Genomic DNA, 20,348 nt, shown 5'->3' with positions numbered 1-20,348 from the left:
AAGTTTGGGCATTGCCAGTCCTTTGATTTGTCTGTCCACTCATCTGCTAAATCGCTGATACTCTAGGCACCGTTCACGAGCTTTCAGTGTGTCGGCTCTGCAAAGATCATATAGTCCTAGTCATTAAGTTTGTGTGGATTACGAGAGTGAGCATTGTGTAAACAAAGGGGATAAAGCCTGTTAGGAGACCACTAAAGTCTAAACATAATAGGAGAATAAACTGTAGCAATATGTTTAGGAAGGGGACATGGGACGGCATGCTGTGCCAAAGGGAAAATCCATATGATGTGATAGACTGCCATTGGGGCTCAAGGAGGAAACGGACAGTTGGGGGTGACTCCTTTTTGTCTAGATTATGTGATTGAACTGTGGTTCTGTTCATGAAGAGAGGGAAATTAGAAAGAGGAAGTGCTTGGAGAGAAGATAATGAGATTAGGTTTGGCCAGATAGAGCATAAAATTCTGGTGGAATAAGCAGGTGATGTTGTTGAGAAAAGGGCTGGGCAGAAGTTAGGGACTAGAGTGTCATCTGAAGGGACATGACCAGCACTAACTGTGATGAAACAGGGAGACCCAGAAGATAAGGGGAGAAAAGACTGATTTGCGGGTGGTAAGAGGATGGAAATCCAGGAGCCTGAGAAGGAGTTTGGGTCATGGCACCATGAGGGGTGAGTAAAGGGGAACTGGAGGAGCATGGTGATGACAGAGAGTGCTCAATCTCAAGGAGGCTCACAAATGAAGAGAATCTGACAGTGTGATGGTCACGGTGCCCCTTGTCACAGCGGCATAGGTGGCATTGCGGGTAAACAGGTTGCCGAGTAAATGAAGGTGAATCTTACTTCTGCGGACGCCGAGCGATGACACAGCTTTTTCATCCTCGCATCTCTTCTGCAGCATGAAGACGGAAAGAGCAGCTTACCAGGGGAGCGATTTGATCTTTATCCAGACATATTTTACCCTCTGGACATACCCGTTCTACTCAGTGGTGTTCATTTACATGCACCCAGCCCTAGAATAATGAAATAAATGTTCTCTTTGTTTTCAGTTTTGTGCTGTTCGGTAACTTGTTTTCACTGCCATAGACTTAGAGGGCATTCATGAAGATGGAATTTCCCTCCCACTGCAGGATTACCTGAGCAGAATTTTTAGTGCCTGTGATGAGATGTGAAATAACCAAGCACTTGGGAGCTGGGCACCAGGTTGTCAAGAGGCATGAATATGTCAGGAATTTGAAAGGCTCTTAACTTTAAGTACAAATAAATACTAATCTTTAAGGAGTCCAGTTTTCTCAGCATATCCTATCATTTATGAACTCAAGTTCCTTCTAAAGGATTATTATTTATGATACTAAATGAAATTGTTGGTCCATAGTGTGGGGTTGTTATATCTGGAAGTTATTTCTGCTCATTAAGGACAGATTATGTATGCATGATGGTTTTCACCATCGAGTATAAATAGAAGAAAGAACAAGAATCTCCTGGGATAATTAGGGGAATCTGTTGAAGCACGAACGGAGCTTGTGATGAGGAACGATCGCTCTTGGCATTTCACTTTCACGGCATCTGGTTGTGCGGATGTGTCCTGTGCATACATGACATTTCAGTTAACCAAGACCTCTTGTGCTGGTCCAAATGAAAACCTAAGCAGTCAGAGTGGAGGCTGATTCCCATGTAGCATGGCGTGCTGCTTCTTGTAATAAGTAGGAGTACTCCAGGGATACAAAGACCAGCATGAGACGTACCTAAACTGGTCACATAGTCCTCTGTTACTATCTGATGTTACCATGCCTGCATAACTGTATGGGCAATGACTGGCAGAGTATGTTTACTTATAATGGTATCACCACAGTCAGGTGGGTAGTACATTGTGCCACATTGTGGCTGTCATGATGCCATGAGATGATAGGGAATTACAGCTCCTATAACCTAGGGGACCACATTCAGTACGTAGGCTCAATGTATGTTGGTTCAGCATGTCCTATGGTGACATGTGGCTATAATTAAGTAAATGAAAACTTTCAGAGCACCCTTAATTTGCTGTGAAGGTTACTCAGCATCCATGCACTGTAGGTGTGCCTGGTGCCGTTTTGATTTCTGTATCCACAGAAGTGGTCGTTCAGTAACTTGGCCACACAACTTGTTCTCCTTCTTCCACCATTCCAGCCCCCACCCTGACTTCAGCCATGGTTGTACCTTAAGACTGGTGATTAGCAATCCTTTCCTCACACCTGGGCACTTCTACTTGATCTAAGAGATGATGTGCTGGTAATCATTTTCCCAGTACACTTCTGTCTCAGTACTTGTCTACCAAATTAGCTGAGCTCAGACCCAGTAATCTACTCTCCGTCATCTCTCCCTTTCTTACCAGTTTAAGACTTTTGCCCAAATGTTACTACCTCCCCTCATAGTGTGCTTGTATCTACTTCTGTATCTGTCTCAGCCTCATTAAATCCGGGGCTGTTTGTGAGCATTTTTCTCCCTGAAGATGTTCTAATGTTAAGTAGATTTAAAGTTTTTGAAACTATAAAATCAGTACAATGAAACCGGTTCATTTTAAATAAAGTTATTTATTAACCTTATAAAATTTGCACAGTAATCTTATTCTATGTGGCTGTAATAATCCGTTGGTAAAAAGAAATGTAATTATGTGTGTCTCCTAACATAATACATAGGAAGGCCACAGACAAGGCCTTGTTCTGCATCTTAGTTACTGTTCTACGGCTGTGAAGAGACACTACACCTAAGGCAGCTCTCAGAGAGAAAGCATCTAACTGGGGCTGGCTTACAGTTTCAGAGGGGTGGTCCATGATCATCATGGCAGACAGCATGGTGGCAGGGAGCACAGCAACAGGCAGGTGTGGTGTGGGAGAAGTAGCTAAGAAGTACATCCTGGTCCATAAGTAGAGAGGGCACAGAGTCTGGGTCTGGCATGTGCTTTTGAAACCTCAAAGCCCACCCACAGAGACACACTTCCTCCAACAAGGCCACACCTCCTCCTACTTCTAATTCTTTCAAATAGTTCTGCTCCCTGGTGACTAAGCATTCAGATATATGAGCCCATGGGAGCCATTCTTAATTCAGACCATCACACTAGGGCAGAAAAAATGACTCGGCAGGTAAAGGAACCTGCTGCCAAGACTAACAACTTGAGTTCAATCCCTGAGACCCACATGGTAGGAAAAAACTGACATACAGGTTGCCTTCTCTGTTTCTCTCTCTCTCTCTCTCTCTCTCTCTCTCTCTCTCTCTCTCACACACACACACACACACACACACACACACACACACCATAAATAAATATAGTAATTTAGTACTAATTTTTTTATATTTATATTATTTATATTTATATTAAAAAAATTTATACTGGCAAATATAAAATTTTCAGTGGTCTGAAGTTTCATATATTCATGTTGTTTCCAAGAAAAATTAGCACCCTCAATGTATAACTTGGATTTTATAAAATAAAATAATTAAAATTCCATGTAGCTAATTCTTTTTCTTATTAATACCTTATTACTAACTTTAGCCTATATGTGCATGTGTATTTCATAGGAAATCGCCCGCCATTTACGTCCCGAGACCCTCAGAGCAATCTTTGGTAAAACTAAGATGCAGAATGCTGTTCACTGCACAGATCTACCAGAGGATGGCCTCCTGGAGGTAAGACCAAGCAGGGCGGGACTCCCGCTTACACTTTAGACTCACTAGTAATCTCTGCCATTCTTGAACAACTCACACCATTTAATAGTGTGGGATTACACTGGGTTTTGGCCGTCCAGTAACTTTATACTATAAATATCAAATATACCCAAGCATGTGCTCATGATCCTAGGTAATCCAGAGGGCAACATAAAAGAATTTCTTTCTTAAAATCATTAAATTTTGTTAGCTCTTTGAGTTTTATATAATGTATTTTGATCACATTGAACCCCATCCCAACTCTTTCCAGACCCGTCCTCACCTCTCTGCTCACCCAACTGTATACCCTCTTTTTAAAGACATCACAGCAAAATTAAAAAAAAAAAAAAAGACAGGGAGTTCAATTTGTGCTGCCTAAAAGCTCCTGAATGTGAGGCCATCTGTTGGAACATGATTGAAGTCACACTGTAAAGAAAATCAGCTCTTCTTTTCCCAAAAGCTATGAGTTGTCAATGTCTTTAGCTAGGAGTAGGATGTGTGACCACTTCCTTCAAGTACAGATTTTGTGACCTGAGCTTGCACCAGTCTTATGCACGCTATCACAACTGCTGATATGTGCAACTGCCGTGTTCTGTGTAGAAAACAGCGTTCGATGATAGTCACCGTTGCCTCTGACTCTTACGCTCTCTCTTCCCCCTCTGCTGCCGTGATCCCTTAGCCTTGGAGGAAGAGGGACAATATGAACACCCATTTAGAGCTGAGCACGATGTTGTCTGTCATTCTCTACTAGTCATGACAAAGCCAGCTCTGTGGTCATAGAAGCAATGGCCATGGATCTATAACATGAGAAGTCCTAGATGACGTCACTGGCAATGCTCTCTGATGCTCTGCTAGCTGCAACGCTAATGCTCTGAAATTTCTGTACTGAAGAAAGCGTTAGTGAGAACGGTCAGCTCAGCGAGGCACCAGAGAGTGCCTGGATTTCTTCCATGGGCAGGTTAAGGAGCTGATGTCCAGCGCAGATGAGCTGAAGTAAGTGGGCTCTCAGCAGCTATGCGGCAACCGTCATTGAAAACCTGAGGGCTTTTCCATACAATTTGTCCCCACATTCTTCTTCTTAGTATACAACTGAATTGAATGCCAGCAAGGCTCCAGAATTAGAGGCTGGCATGATGGGTGTTTGTGGAAGGGGTGTTTGTGGTCATTAAATTGGAAACAGGGTGTGTAACTAAGAGAGTGCCCTTGTTGTTGCTGACACTGTTCGTGTGTGTGTGTGTGTGTGTGTGTGTGTCCAGAGTGCTGTGATGTTTCCCTGTGCTGTAAAAGGACCACTAGGAGTCAGTAACTTCCAGGCACACTACTTGTCTCCCCGAACCCAAGTTTCCTCATTCTATGAACTGAAGACAAATGGCGGTACCTGCCCTGTCAAATGGCACAGTGTCTGAAGGGGACCGTTGTTCCTGGTATTGCAGCCCAGGGTCTGTAGGCGCCTGCACACTTCTGCATGACACACCCCTCTGATGGCTTTTTTGTTTGTTTGTTTGTTTGTTTGATTTAGACAAGATCATACAGTGCAGCTCTGGTGGCCTCAGATTCACAGATAATTGCCTGCCTCTTTCTTCCAAGTTTTGGGATTAAAGGTGTGCACCACCACACTGAGACAGACGGTCCTACTTGTAAAAGTTCTTCAGTATATTAGTTTTGAAAGGAAACAGGGCAATAATTTGCCTAATGCTTCATCCACTGAATGAAAAGCTGGTAGTATTTCTTTTTTATTCTTAATGAGAACTCTGTAACAATGAGCTCTGACCCTGATTGTGTGAGACTCACCACGACAGTTTTTAAGATGCTAATACCAAGACTCAACTTCTTGAGAGCCTGCTTCAAACTTTCTGGAAAGATGGCTTAGCTTGCCACCAAGCTTGGTGACCTGACTTTGGCAGGATGTCCTCTGACCTCCACACACAAACTGTGTTATACACAAATAATATAGTTTTTAAAATGAAGAAAATTCAGTTTTTGAGAAAAGTCAAGTACAATCACCACAGAAAGTTTCTATGAAAGTGTGAAAGGGAGCTGCCACCGTGTCCTATATTCCTGAGTACTTTAATGTCAGTTTTTAACATAAAAGACCCTTCCCTACATAGCCACATAGTGAGCATCCAGATTAAGAACCTGGCAATTATATATTGTTACTGTCTCAGACTCTGAGATCCATCGCTTGTCTCAAAATTTTTTAACAGAAAGCACTTGGGTCAGACTTGTTTGTTTCATTTTTTTCCCCCGAGTTTCTCTCAGTCTGGCACAGCCGCTCAGGTTTTCCAATTAACTTTCATGACTTTGAAATCTTTGAAAATAACAACAACAAAAAAAAATCTAATCAAATTAATTCATTTATTTCTTTTGCTGTCAGAATTTTTTCCCAGGTAGCTTTCCCATGATCTTCTAGCATGACACTGACTTGTTCATTTTGCTGATGGTATGTTACTTGTGTAAGGAGTCATTAATTCCTCATTGTGACATAGCCTGTATATACTGTCCCCTGGCCCACCCTAAGGCCAGTCCTAGTCTTTCCCTGGTATTGGTGATCATCAGGATCATCTAGCATTTCCCAGCCTTCATTGAAGAAAACACCGAGTTCTCTGTCTTACATTTTGCTTCCATAGTCTGTTCTAGGATCCTCTTGTCTTATTATCTCCATCAAGAAGAAAACACTTGAAATCCCCAAGCTGCTGAATGGACTATCGGAATTCTGTGCACCAGACCATAGGTCAATCACCTTCCACTCAGATACTTATCATTTAAAACTTAGACACTTGCTGTGTGGACTGCGGAGCTGTCTTAGTGGTAAAGGCACCCATACAAGCATCAGGACCTGAGTCTGCGTCCTTAGTATCCACATGAAAACCGTGTGCGGCCACATGTGCCTGTGATGCCTGTCGCCCCAGTGCTGGACAGAAGGGAGGCTGGGTTGTGTCCAGCCTACGTAAAAAGCAGCAAGCTCCATGGTCTGTGAGAAAGCCTGTCTTAAAGGGTCAGGGAAGAGAGCCATAGGGGAGGATACCCCACATTCTCCTGGGGCTTCCACATGTGCACAGGCACACACAACTGCACACACATGTGTATATGCATTTATACCTCTCCCCCCCACACACACCACATTGAGAACATCGGTAAACAGGTTGCAAGTCTTGCTCCCTCTGATAGTAATGTGTTAATTGTCCGATATTATAGTGAAATATGTGCCTTCCCTCTGTTCTTCGTTTCCAAACACCCTGTAATGTGGTTATATCACACTTTGATTGCCAACTGGAATTTAAGAGGCTTTAAATATTGTATCATAAACAGTTGGTGAAAGCAATTCTGAATTTAGTCGAGTCATTGTGAACACATTCTTGTTCCAGTGACTCAAGAACCAGCCAGAAATAAACGTAAGTGGAGGTGGCTGTTGTGATTGGCCTGGGTTTACTGGCTGTGGCTAGCACAGGCCTCTCCATAGCCTGACACCGTGATTTATCCTTAGCTTTAGTTTCTGTCCTGAAGGAAGCAGAGTTGTGATTCTTACATGTATACTGTCAAAGAGGGAACACGATGTACAAGGCAAGAGCAAACAGCTTTCTCTTAGGATCTAAAAATAGTCTAACCAGGCTGGTGCTTTGGCCCGGAAGTGGGACGTGACAAGCCAAAAGTCAGAAAAGTCACTGGGGGCATTGTAAAGTCAAGTGAAGACCTCCAGACTTCATCCCAAGCCATTCGTGGTCCAGGTGATAGTTCTGTGAAGGCTAACACAGTCGTGTTGGGGCTGGATAGTAAGAAGAGCTGGTCGTGGGATTGCTAGAAAAAGAGCAGGGGTGTGTGTGTGTGTGTCTGTGTGTGTGCGTCTGTGTGTGTGTGTGTCTGTGTGTGTGTCTGTGTGTGTCTGTGTGTGTGTGTCTGTGTGTGTGTCTGTGTCTGTGTGTCTGTGTCTGTGTCTGTGTGTCTGTGTGTGTCTGTGTGTGTGTCTGTGTGTGTCTGTGTGTGTGTCTGTGTGTCTGTGTGTGTGTCTGTGTGTGTCTGTGTGTGTGTCTGTGTGTGTGTCTGTGTGTGTGTCTGTGTGTGTCTGTGTGTGTGTCTGTATATGTGTATGTGTCTGTATATGTGTGTGTGTCTGTGTGTGTGTCTGTGTGTGTGTGTGTGTGTCTGTGTGTGTCTGTGTCTGTGTGTGTGTCTGTGTGTGTCTGTGTGTGTGTGTCTGTATGTGTGTGTGTGTCTGTGTGTCTGTGTCTGTGTCTGTGTGTGTCTGTGTGTGTGTCTGTGTGTGTGTGTCTTTGTGTGTGTGTGTGTCTGTGTGTGTCTGTGTGTGTGTCTGTGTGTGTCTGTGTGTGTGTGTCTGTGTGTGTCTGTGTGTGTGTGTGTCTTTGTGTGTGTGTGTGTCTTTGTGTGTGTGTGTGTGTGTGTGTGTGTGTAGGGGATGATTTTTCCTAACAATGACTATGAAGGTAAGTCAGGAAAAATTTTGGTAGCCAGAATGAAAGTGGCCATTAGTGTGTCCAGGAGCAGCGATTTTCCAAAGACATTTAAGAAGCTGAAATGACAGCCCAAGGAACAGACTGAGGTAACCCCTTTCCCTGAGAGCAGAGAGTGGCACCGGGCACTGTCTTTATCTGTGATGTTGAAATCACTAGTGCTTCTCTCAGTAGCATAGGTTAAAGTTTGAATTTTAGTAATAAAATTCTAGTAATAAAGTGCCGGGATAACCTATTCTGAATAATCATAATGCCTTCTTTTCCCATGAACTTTCTATAAACATAGATTGTGTAATATTGAAGCATCTGTTGCAGTGCCTAATCCCATAAAGAGAACTGTAGGTCCTTAAGTCTTTTAGATTCTCAGTACATTCGTGGTGCTAACTTATTTTAAATTAGTTCTCCCATTGTGAGTGGGAACAAGATGGATGGCTTAAAGATGATAGTTAATGTGACTGGCTGCTCTGTATATAGATATACAGACACTTACAGAATCAGTGGAGACGGTAGAAAATATTGCTGAAAACAGATTTCATTAGCAACTATGGAAAACCCATAGAAAGTAGATAGCAAACCATAAGACTAAAAAAAGACCTTCTAGGGTCATTAGGACTCTCCACACATTGTCTCAGCTCCTGTGCCTGTTGTGAGGCGGAGCTTCCTAAAGTGCACAGCAGTGTGGAGTCTCTTGGCAGGCTTTTTGAAACCATTAACCATGTTCCTCTTCCATCTCTGATTGGCTACATCTGGCCAAGCCTGAGAGATTGCACATCTAACAGGTTCTCCTCTGGCTTTGTTGCTGATGCGTCAGGATGCACACTTGGGATAGCCACTGCCCAAAGACAGAGAAACCACACATTCCCACTGTTACATTCTCTTGGTTAAAGTCCTTAAGTTGGGATTAATCAGACATGGACATTAAAAAAAAAAAAAAAAACACAGGCCGGTGAAGACACTGGGAAAAATCACTTCCTGTCAGCATCAGCCTCATTTTGTTTTAAATGATGTTTTGTATCCAACAGCATGAATTATCCTTTGAGCTGTCTGAATTCAGCCCTACCCAAAGCTCACTGGCTGGCAGTGGTGTCCAGACGGCACAGGGTGGCACTCGTCTGCTGCAGGGGCATCAGGAAAAGCAGCCCTATCTTGTGTTGATAGTTGAAAAGCAGCCATGAAAATCACTAGATGTTTTCTACTTTTGATGGCCACTTGGCTCCGGAGCAGCAAGCTCCACGTCTGTGAGGAAATCCTCCCTTCTTCACCGGTGGCAATGCCACCAACCCTGGCACAACACACCTTTAAATGCCCTGGTTTTCCCGTTTTGCTGGGAGGTGCTGAAAAGCTGTTCCAGATGACAGCCATTTGTGGAGTGGCAGTCCAGATGACAGCCATTTGTGGAGTGGCAGTCCAGATGACAGCCATTTGTGGAGTGGCACTCAGCAGTCATGGGTGTTCCACATAATTGTGGACTCTTTGCACTCTGGGCTTTCTTCAGAGCTGACGCAGAAGATATATATCATGTTTCATAGCTCAAAAGGGAATGTAAACTGTTTAAGATTCCTCAAGCCACAAGAATATTGGATTTTACGCATGCTAAAGAAAACTGTACAAATTAAAATACAGTACACAACTAAAATCCTTTCTAATTGTGTGGAGAGGTCACAGCGTTTTTTTTTTTCATGTCTAAAATCAGTGAGCTCAAATATATCACAAGTGTGAACCCTAAAAACTATAGTCAGCTATGACCAATTGACAAGTAAAGGTTGACTCTCATAATTTTCTATTCTAATGGCCAAACTTTTACAATATAACAGTGAGTCCTTCAGTTTAATATATAGAATTTAGAAATAACTTTTCTTAATTTTTAAGTTAATGAATTTCATTCCCTTGCTGGTAAGAATGTATGGCCATGTCACTGGATGCTGTTTTATTCCAGCCTTTATAGAAGCGAGAGTGGGATCAGTATAGCAGGGTGAGCGTGCTAGCAGAGTTAAGTTGTGGTGTGAGTATTATCAGTGTGGAGAGACTGCTGGAAAGAGTAAACAGAGAGCTTAGTGGGCAGCATTGCGGCTGTGGCTGGAGGAACCAGGGAATTCACTATGGGGCCAGCACTGCGGACGGCCTTGAAGAATAAAGCTGGTTTTATAATGTTCCAGAAGAAGAATGTGGCAAGCTGATGTCAGGAGACGCTGGGCCTGTTAAATCTGGTTGAAATAGAGGGTTGTTGTGACAAAAAAAGCTAAGCTGTGGATAACAAAAGTAATAAATGCTGTTTGCCAAGCAGTATATCCTGCCTTTGTTAAATGGTTTGCTTGGATCTCCTGAAAGTCCCATTATCTCCAGTCTGTACAAAAGAGTGCCGCTCTCGTGGGTCAGACAACGCCACTGGACTCACACTGTAAATGAATGGCAGAGACTGAATTTAAACCCAAGTCTGCCTCAAGTTCCCAACCTAATGCCCTTTTCACCAGAAAACTAGGACTGAGATGGCTAAAATGTTTGAACTGAGCCAGTTCTTGATTCCAAGACCACTACTAGACAGATGGACACTTCCTTGGTGGTTTGCTGGAGCCCACTATGGGTGAGCATGAGATTTTTCCATGTGTATCAAACAGTAGCTTCTTTGGCTATGGCAAACAGGATCCATCGAAGGTTTCTGCACTGAGTCCCCTTAACCAAGGATGGACGTTTAAGGTGATTAGTAATGGAAAGATGAGCTCTGCTCATCCAGTAAGAAGTCTAAAGGACATAGTAGCCCAGATATTTTGGACTATCCTACTGTGAGCAGCAATCCATATCTACACGAACACAGTTCCTGAATACAGTGCCTGTCTCCCACAGCCTCTGCTCTGTGAGAACATTGGCTTGTATTTTATGTTAATTTTTCAGTCCCCAGTGGCTAGGCATGCAATATTCTGTTCTCAAAAATTCATTAATATTAAAAAAATGACAATACATTAAGGACTAACTCTGTGGCTAAATATTTTAAGTACAGTGAGGGCATATTGATCAAATTCCAGATCTGCCACTTACTTGATAGTTAAGAAAGTTGTGTAAATTGGGCGGCAATGGCGCACACCTTTAATCCCTGCAGTCAGGAGGCAGAGGCAGGTGGATCTCTGTGAGTTCGAGGCTAGCCTGGTCTACAAGAGCTAATTCTAAGACAGGCCCCAAAGCTACAGAGAAAGTCTGTCTCAAAACAAAACAAAAGGTTGTGTAAACTGTTGTGCCTCAAGCCCTCATTTTAAGACTAAGATAATAATAATAATAATACTTACCTCAGAGGATAGAGGCAAGGCACAAATTAGTTTGTGTTAAACAAATAATAGGTTAAATTGGGGTCTGGAAAGATGATTGTGCAGCCAAGAGCCCAGCTGCTCCTGCAGAGGACCCAGTTTGAGTCCCATATCACAGCTGTCTAACTCCAGCTCCAGGGACACCTCTGCCTTCACTGTCACATATCCAGCACACACACACATTCTTAAAGTAAAAACAACAGCTTTTAAAAATGTATTTTAAAAGAATAGTTTCAACTTATTGTGGATTATCTTATATTGTCAAAGGTTTTTCTACTCTTAACTTTGACCATTGAAAAATAAATGTGTTAGGATCAAAAGAAAGGGCTATATTTTTAAGAAAAGCTCCATTCTTTAAATTTAAAAACCCTAAACATATCACAAAGGAACATACATTACACTTCACAAGTAAAAAATTAAAATATGCCAGTTTATAAAGCCTCATAAAAAGTGCTATTTAAAATTGATCTTGTTTGATAGTCCCCTTCCTCATTGCAAAATACATGAAAAATTAAAAGTAGAGATGAGTAAGAGGGAGATCTAATATAAAAGACCTAGGCTACAGAAGAGGCGGTGTGTGAGTTCATTCTGTTGCTGAACTCCATACATCTGATGCTTCCGTGTCAAGCCATGGGGTGCAGTCGGCAGCTGAGTCATGACAAGGAATTTCTGAAAGTGGATGGAGAAGAAGATGCTTGAAAGGGCAGGGCTGATGGTGGCCACCCTTGAACACTTCCCCAATCCTCCAAGTTTATGGCCTCATCTTGGAGAACCTGCCTTATTTCTGTTTCCCTTCTCTCCAAATATACCCACGGTGTCTTTCCAGTGCTAAGGTTTACCCCAACATAGAGGGATGGGCATTGGGACCAAGAACCTTTGCGGAATCCTAGTCTATGACTTCCCTGGGGTAGATGTGTGGCTCCTGTGTCCTTGGGGTGCTCAATTGTTCTTCACCCCTTTATTCCTCTCTTGCCACATCTGTCTCCTGGAGCATCAACACATGAACAGCTGGTTCATCAACCTGCTTCTGAGTCCTCTACCAAAGCTTGAGTAGGGTGGTTCTGATATAGCCATCTGCACATGCTCAGATGTTTCCTCCTTCTCAGCCTCTTCCCAGGAAGAAAGAGCAAAGGTTGTAACTTTCATGGCATGCCTGATAGGTGTCAGGCTTCTTAGCATCTTTCTATAAATTACACCCTAGCTGAGGTAAGACTCCAAGTGTAATTTCACTGTAAGAAACAACTCACTCTGCTTTCACCAGATAGAAAACACACAAAAGTCTGGTTTGAAACACTCCTTTTAAAAAGAATGAGAAAGAGGACTTCAGTGTGTGTGTATGTGTGTGTGCACTTGTGCGTTCATTTGTGTGTGTGTGTGTGTGTGTGTGTATGTGTTGCATTTGGTGATTGAAACACAAGCTCTGATTGCTCCTTTGGTTTTCCTTCCTTCCTTTCTTTCTTTCTTCCTTCCTTCCTCCTTTAAATTTTATTTTATGTGTATGAGTGTTTTGTCTGTGAACCACTTTCATGCCTAATCCCTACAGATGCCAGAAGAGGGCACTGGATCCCTGGAACTGGGATTAATAGGTGGTTGAGAGCTGCCATGTGGGTGCTGGGAATTGATCCCAGGTCCTCTGTAAAAGTAGCCAGTGCTCCTAGTCACTGAACAATCTCTCCAGCTCCTCTCTTCTCACCAAATAAACTCTGTTGCCTGTCACTTGGCAGCAAGTGAAACTCATGGATCATTCAGTTTTGCAGCTGAGGTTGAGAAGTGCAAGCTAGCTGAGCTGCTAGGAAGGGCTTGAGAATGCGTGTTCCTTCTGTCTAGACAAGCAAACATCCTTTACCTGCTGTGCCCCATAGCTATTCCGTTCCTACCAAGTAGTGCCTGTCTGTATTTTTGTAGTTCTATTTATTTAAGATTGTGGGTGGGCGTATGCGGGAGTACATGCAAGCCGTGTGTGTAGTTACCCACAGAGGTCAGAGGTGTTGGGTCTCCTGGAGCTGGAGTGAGAGGCAGTTGTAAGCCACCTGACATTGGTGTGGGGAATCAAAGTTAAGTCCTGGAAGAGCAGTATGCACTCATGACTGCTGAGCCATCTCTCTAGCACAACTTGTTTTTATTTTTACCTTGATGCTTTCAGTAATGCTGATATTTCAACTTAAATGAGTATGAAATCTTTTTGAGATTTTATGATGATAGAGTAGAAGGTGAACAAAGGTCCTTGAAATCCAGGGTAATGCCAACAGCCATTTCTCCATCAGCTGTGACTGTTGTCAAGATGTAGCTCTTCCTTCTGGTAACAGGGGTCCAGAGAGGCTAGTTTGCCTTCTGACTCTTAAATTTGCCCTTCTTATAGAACATAAAAGTATTTGTCACAGGCTTGAAACAAGTAATCTGTACCAAATCATAAACTGGAAAGAAATTAGAAGACTGATTCATCTTAGATCTATATAAGTGAGGAACATTATGCCATGTAAATAGGTCCTCTGAGGAAGTGTATAACTAAACATTAACCTCTCAGAGTTAAATATTATTTAAAATCAGCAAATAGATATGCTCTCTCTGATTAAATTTCCGAAAAGCCTGAAGACGAAGAACCATAGCGTTGTCAGGGTCTATTGTGGTCGAGAGAACGACCGGCAAGGGGTATCAGAAGTGGCACAGGTGCAGGTCTGTGGGTGCCTTTGACCGGGTCTCAAGGATGGCAGAGAAAGTGTTCTTTCTGACTCGCCATGTCTGTGCCTCTTAGCCCAACACATCTGATGCCTCGTCCACGCCGCTCAGCAGCACAGCTGTCAATCTCCTCATCTAGCTAGGTCTGAAACCCGAGGAGGAAGGCAACACTATCTACTCACCGGCCTTTGCTCTCTGCTCTTTGACCCCCAACTCCTTGTCTTTGATCTGCACACTGTTCATTTCTTAGCCAGTGGCTAAGTAAGCATTTCTGGGGTAATAAGTAACTCTCCATCACTGATTAAAGGTCTTCAGCAAGAACTCAGAAAGGAGCCTAAAACACTGATGGCCTCATCAAGTCCATTCTCGTTGCCATTCATAAGCATTAACGCTACTCCTCCTTCTGTCCGTTAGGCCATTGGGTTTCTATTCTGGTTACAAAAAGTCAGGAATAGGATAACAGAGGGAAAATATTAGACCCAGGATTTTCAAGGACAAGTAGACTCAGCAGGTTTTCCAGAACTTGAAAAGATTTTACTTCAAATGCCAGATGCCTGCCCCATAATGGTGATATTAGTACCATGTGAGCAACTTTCTGTGAAAATCGGGAAGGAAATTTCCTGCTCTTGATTGAGCTGAGCCTGCATTCGGCTACCCAGGGGCCCACCAGACAAAATCTTGATATCAGCTTTTCAGTAGCAAAGTCACCTTCTGTCTTTGATTTAAGAGTAATTTAATTAGTCAGGCAGAGGTAGGCAGACCTCTGAGTTCGAGGTCTGCCTGGTCTACAGAGCAAGCTCCAGGACAGCCAGGACTACAAAGAGACAACCTGTCTCAAAAAGCAAAAAATAATAAACAAACAAAAAGAATAATTTAATTTAAGAAAATATTATCTGTTTCAAAATCAACTGAGATGGAGTAACTATTTGATATAGTGGATAACTACTTGATAGAGTTAGTAACTTACTAAGGTCTTGGGGCTACTTTTATTTTTGGTTATTTTAGGGGAATGGATATTTTGCTTGCATGTACATAAGTGCATGGTGTGTGTGCATGGAACCCATGGAGGCCAGCGAGAGCACCAGATCCTTGGAACTGGAGCTGTAAACTGCCAGGTGGATGCTAGGAACTGAACCAGGGTCCTCTGAAAGAGCAGCGAGTGCTCTTAGCCGCAGAGGTATCTCTCCTCCCTTTGTGACTAAGCTCACCCTGCTATAGAATTTATTTGTATTCTGCCATGCCTTCTGATTACTGATTTTGTAACTTTTTTTTTTGCTTTTACTTTTTTTAAAAAAACAGTTTTATCATTTTTTAATCTTGTATAGGTATGTGTGTTTGTGGGTGGGTGGGTGTGACTAGAGGTGCCCATAGAAGCCAGAGGTGTGGGATCCACTGGGGCTATAGTTACAGGTGGTGTGAGCTGCCTGAGTGGATGCTGGGAACTGAACTTGGGTCTTCTGCAGAAGCAGCAAGTGTCCTAACCAAGGAGCTATCTCTTCAGATCTAATTTTGTGTTTTTATCTGTATGGCGTCGATGTAAAATAGCTCACAAGGAATCCTTGCCTTGTGCCCAGGATTGTTCTAAGTACTTTATCCACAATAACTAACCCAGTGCAAGGCGCAGTGAAGTACACGTGATAACCCCATTTACAGCTGAGTTACTGAAACACAGATTGAAACCACCTTCCCATGTCACACCTGGCACATGTCGTAATGCAGACTTGACCCCAGGCAGTGTGGTCCAGAGTCTACGCTCTCGAACCTCACTACCTTCCTATGCAGGGTAGAAAAGCTAACGTGAGTGAAGATGTTGCGGAGTATCTATATTCATATTCCAGATCCGTCTCCATCTCAGCTAGTTGCTAGATACCATTATTCCTCTTGAAGTTTTAAAAAGTTCAGTTTTCTTATGTAATTCTATATTTTTGTTTTCAAATTCATGTTAACACGGCATAGAGACCATGATTTTCTTTAGTCTTCTTTTGGCCTGTTATTTTGTATATTGGATACAGTGTTCTCTGTCCATGGAACTTCCCATCACTATAGTGATCTGGGTGGAAGCTGTATATGGAGTCTCAGTGGGTACTTAAAAAGACTGGGCTGAGGGGCTGGAGAGATGGCTCAGAGGTTAAGAGCATTGCCTGCTCTTCCAAAGGTCCTGAGTTCAATTCCCAGCAACCACATGGTGGCTCACAACCATCTGTAATGGGGTCTGGTGGCCTCTTCTGGCCTGCAGGCATATACACAGACAGAATATTGTATACATAATAAATAAATAAATATTAAAAAAAAAAAAAAGACTGGGCTGAAGAGATGGCTCAGCAGTTAAGAGCACTGGCTACTCTTCCAGAGGACCCGGGTTCAATTCACATGGCAGCTCACTACTGTAACGCCAGTTCCAGGGGCTCCGACACCCTCACAGGAACATACAAGAAAACAAAACAGCAATACCCATAAAGTAAAAAATAAACTGTAAAAAAAAACCAAAGCTCCCAACGTTTCTTTCTCTGCCTCTACTCCACTATTTCCTGTGCTGCCTGTGCTGTGGTCACTGCCTCAGGACGACAGTAAATGAATCAGCACAGGAATGGAGAGTGGTGAAGCAGATGTGTGGACTGTCCCTCTATGGGACTCCATCGCCACCCCATCAATACCCAGTACGCATTATGTAAAAAGTGGTGTGCCGTGATAAACACAGGCCCCATTAGCATCGTCCCTAAAACTGCAAATGGCTTAATCTGCTGAGTAAATGAATCACTACTACAGGTTTAAAGCCACCAAGTAATTTCTTTGCTCAGAATGTCAGAGTGCAAAACTCTGTGTGCAAAGTCCTCCCCTTGGCTTGTTGTCCATTAACTCTGTGGTTACTGTACAATCACTGTCTGCGAGCTACGATCTGCCACTGACTGGTCACATGGCAAGGGTTATGAAACAGCATACACGGTGCACATGGCCGAGCTTTCCTCAGTGTCCCGCGATGGACGATTCCTGAGGCTTGCCTTCAGATTGTTTCAGTAAAGAATCCGTTCTGTTACAGAAGCAACACCCACATTGGTTGCTCAGCATACAGTACTTTGTACCTAAATGAAATGACGCAGTGGTGTGTGCTGCCAGTGGGCACTTGCATTTCTTCTCCTAGCTGGTATTGAGCGTATTTTCCTAGGTGAAGGGTGTTATCTGTGTGTTCTCTTTGGTCTTCTACATTGTCTGTCACTTCGGCCCTTCTCGGGCTTGCGTGTGTTTATTACATTCCCTCTGTCTGGGGCTGGATAGTTTCCATGCTCGGTGAATTTAATGGGCTGTTGGAAAGACTGTCATTGAAATAGGTCATTTTCACCTCACACACAAGTGCTAGGAGACCGATCCTCAGCCGGTGTCGTGGCCTCCGGAAACATTTAACCGTTTTCTAGCGTGAGCGTCATGTGAGGTTCTTGGAGGATAAAGATCTGCTCTAAGTATTAGTGGCTGGGTTTTTTTTTTTTTTTAAGGATCCTATTATTCTAGCAGAGAGAATGATTTGTGTGCTAGAGAAGCCCATAGACTTCGTGACTTAGACTCTAAAATAACACTAGGGAAGGGCGGGCCACAGGGGAAGGTAGCTAAGACTCAAGCTGTGTGGTTGTTTTATGTATTGCTTGGGAATTTTAGATTTATCCATACATTTAGACTCAGCTAGTTCCCGGACACTATTTTCCAAGTGAATACAGTCTTAGGAAAAGGACTCATAGCTTTTATTAGATCCCAGGCTGACCTACAATCCAAAACCCATTAAGACTATCGGCAGTGAGAAGTCCTAAGGGGATGATAGCGCTGCTCATAGTTCAAATGAAGCAAACCATTACCGTGGCCTATTTCATATGTCGGGAGGTTTGGTGCGGAACTGTGCTAGTTCAAGGTAAAATCATCTGGAAGACTTCCTCAGCTCCCCCGAAAATCACAGAGCCATTCACTGAGTGTTTTATCGAGCGCCCCCCACTAAACCCTGAACACCGGCAGGGGAGTGCTCAGAGGAGACAACAGTGGACAAGAGCTGTGTCCCAGCCCAGAGCTCGTACTAACAAAGAAACATTCATTCGTCAGTTATCTGAAGAAACAGAGAACTCTGGCCCTAATTGGGAAGCTGGTGCAGGAAAGGGTTAAGGAGGGTTTTCCTGAGCAAAAGGTCTTTGAAATGAGACCTGAAGAAATGAGTGGGGAAGGGGGAAGAGGGACGTCTCCAGCAGAGAATAGCTGTGCTAGGCCCTTGTTGGGAGGGAAGCAAGGACCATAAAGAACACTGGCCGGCTAGCTTCAAATGACCAGAAAGGTGGCTGCTAGCCCGGTGGATTTTAAGAGCAGGCACCTTTATGCTAAAGGCAGCAAGGAATCAGTCGCGGGGAGCAGGTACTGGCATAATCAGCTGGTTTTGTTTTATTTTGTTTGTTGGTATTTATTAATTAGTGTAATAACTGGAAACTGTCCACACTGTAATTTTAAGCTCACAAATGTACATTTCTCATGTGTGTGTGATTTAGTTTCTCCATGTGAACAACAGTGAGGCTGGCCCTGCAAATGAGCCAAGACCTGGGCAGTCAATACTCCTGCTCCCTGTACGAGGGTTAGCGTACTCTGGGTATACCATGAGGTGACAGAATTTGAGAGTCGCTCCCTAAACCCCAAACCTTTCTGGATTTTAGTTTCAAGCAAATCAAATCTGAATCTGTCCTTTTTGTTGGTCCTCCTCCCCCCAACCCCTGCTGAGGAGCATGTGGCCCAGTGAAGGAGGTTCCATGCCTAAGGTCTTGGGCTGAAAGAACAGAAATGAGTCCCTAGTTAGTAATCCTGGATGTCTCCATGACTCCAGACTTGAGAGGATTTTTTTTTCCTTTCCTTTAGTTATAAGCACAAGTATGCCTTATTCTCTTCTCATAACTGCTAAGAGTGTAGTGTGTTCCGTGTAATCAGGCATCTTTTAGCTAAAGCTTGAAGCTTGACCACTCAGCTCCTAGGAGAATGAAACTTGTTATCCTGCAATGCTAGGTGAGCATTTCTAAGAAAGTCCGAAGTCTGTGCATGCGTGGGTGTGGTCAGAGAAGTTAGCTGAGCTTTTAATAGCCGTGAGGTCTGAACTTGAGTTCAAAGGCAGAAGTTTAAAGTCTTAGATTGGTAAAATAAAAGTTAGAACTTGGATCTTTTTATGTCAAGTGGACATCCCGAGGCTTTTATTAAAATCCAGAGTATAAGGGAGGCACAAGAGCGGAAGGATTTGAAGAACGGGATCTGGAAGGGGTGGTCTGAATTTAAAATCCCTATGTTCTCCCCCTACCAACTTCATGACAAATTATCTTACTCAGACTAATTTTCCCCACCATGGAGAATCGGAATACTGGCATTTCATAGTAAGAATTACGGGAGGCTATGTGATAAAGGGTGGTATCAGCAGAGGTCAGAACCACTCCAGGTATTCCAAGGCCATGACTCCACTGAGGCACGGCAGGGCAAGGATGAGGGTGTTAACTGCACTCGGATTCCTCCCGTTGCTTCCCCTTGTTCCAGAGGTGGGCAGCTGTTTGTGCTAACACCTCAGCCACAACTGCCAGCCTAACTGCCTCTCTCAGCCACAGCCCAGGAACAAAATACTGCTTCTCACTGCAAATATTCAGTCTCTTAGGCCTTCAGAGGAAATGAATTAGTTAATGGAGTCTAACTGTAGCAAGAACTGCAGGGCATCCTGGGAATGTAGTTTGTAGCTTCCGGGTCACCAACTAAAAGTAGACTGTCAAGTCAGTAGTCCAACTTTGGAATCTGCCACAAGGATGCAGCCTGGGGTCTGGCACATAGCAAGTGTTCAATAAATGAAAGTTATTATGTGAGGAGGTTCTGCTGATGACTTGCTAGTACCAAAAGTACAGACAGCACTTAATGTCTTTGCATAATTTACTTTTATGAACCTAAAGAAGTTGACTTGATTCTATTCTTAGAGATTCCTATCAAATGCAATTAAATATAAATTATTATCCTAGTTGGGAACCTCTTATTTTTAACCCCCCCCATCAAGATGGTAACATAGAATGAAGCAAGCGTCTATGCATTTTAAAGTGTGTGTGTGTGTTTGTGTGTGTGTGTGTGTGTGTGTGTGTTTGTGTACCCAGAATGTATGTGGAGATCAGAGGACATTTTGAAGGAGCTGGTCCTGTCCTTCTACATGTTGGCCCAGAGATCAAACTCAGGTTGTCAGGCCTCATGGCAAGTACC

The 20,348-nt window shown here is 43.4% G+C and overlaps 1 protein-coding gene across 5 annotated transcripts in view; it reads left to right on the top strand.

Annotated features, from left to right (window-relative positions):
• Positions 1-20,348, top strand: part of Nme7 (NME/NM23 family member 7) — a 147,398-nt gene that overhangs the window by 105,554 nt on the left and 21,496 nt on the right. For all 5 annotated transcript variants that reach the window (XM_041662560.1, XM_041662557.1, XM_041662558.1 and 2 more), the window contains one exon: positions 3,551-3,658. In XM_041662560.1, coding sequence (XP_041518494.1) covers positions 3,551-3,658 — 108 coding nt within the window. The remainder of the gene's footprint in view (positions 1-3,550; positions 3,659-20,348) is intronic.

This window comes from Microtus oregoni, unplaced genomic scaffold (assembly GCF_018167655.1).
Source record: "Microtus oregoni isolate MIOR12 unplaced genomic scaffold, Mior012 000013F_ref0000133, whole genome shotgun sequence".
NCBI classification, from domain to species: domain Eukaryota; kingdom Metazoa; phylum Chordata; class Mammalia; order Rodentia; family Cricetidae; genus Microtus; species Microtus oregoni.
The sequence above is the reverse complement of the archived record's forward strand: the minus strand, read 5'-3'. Positions and strand labels throughout refer to the sequence as shown.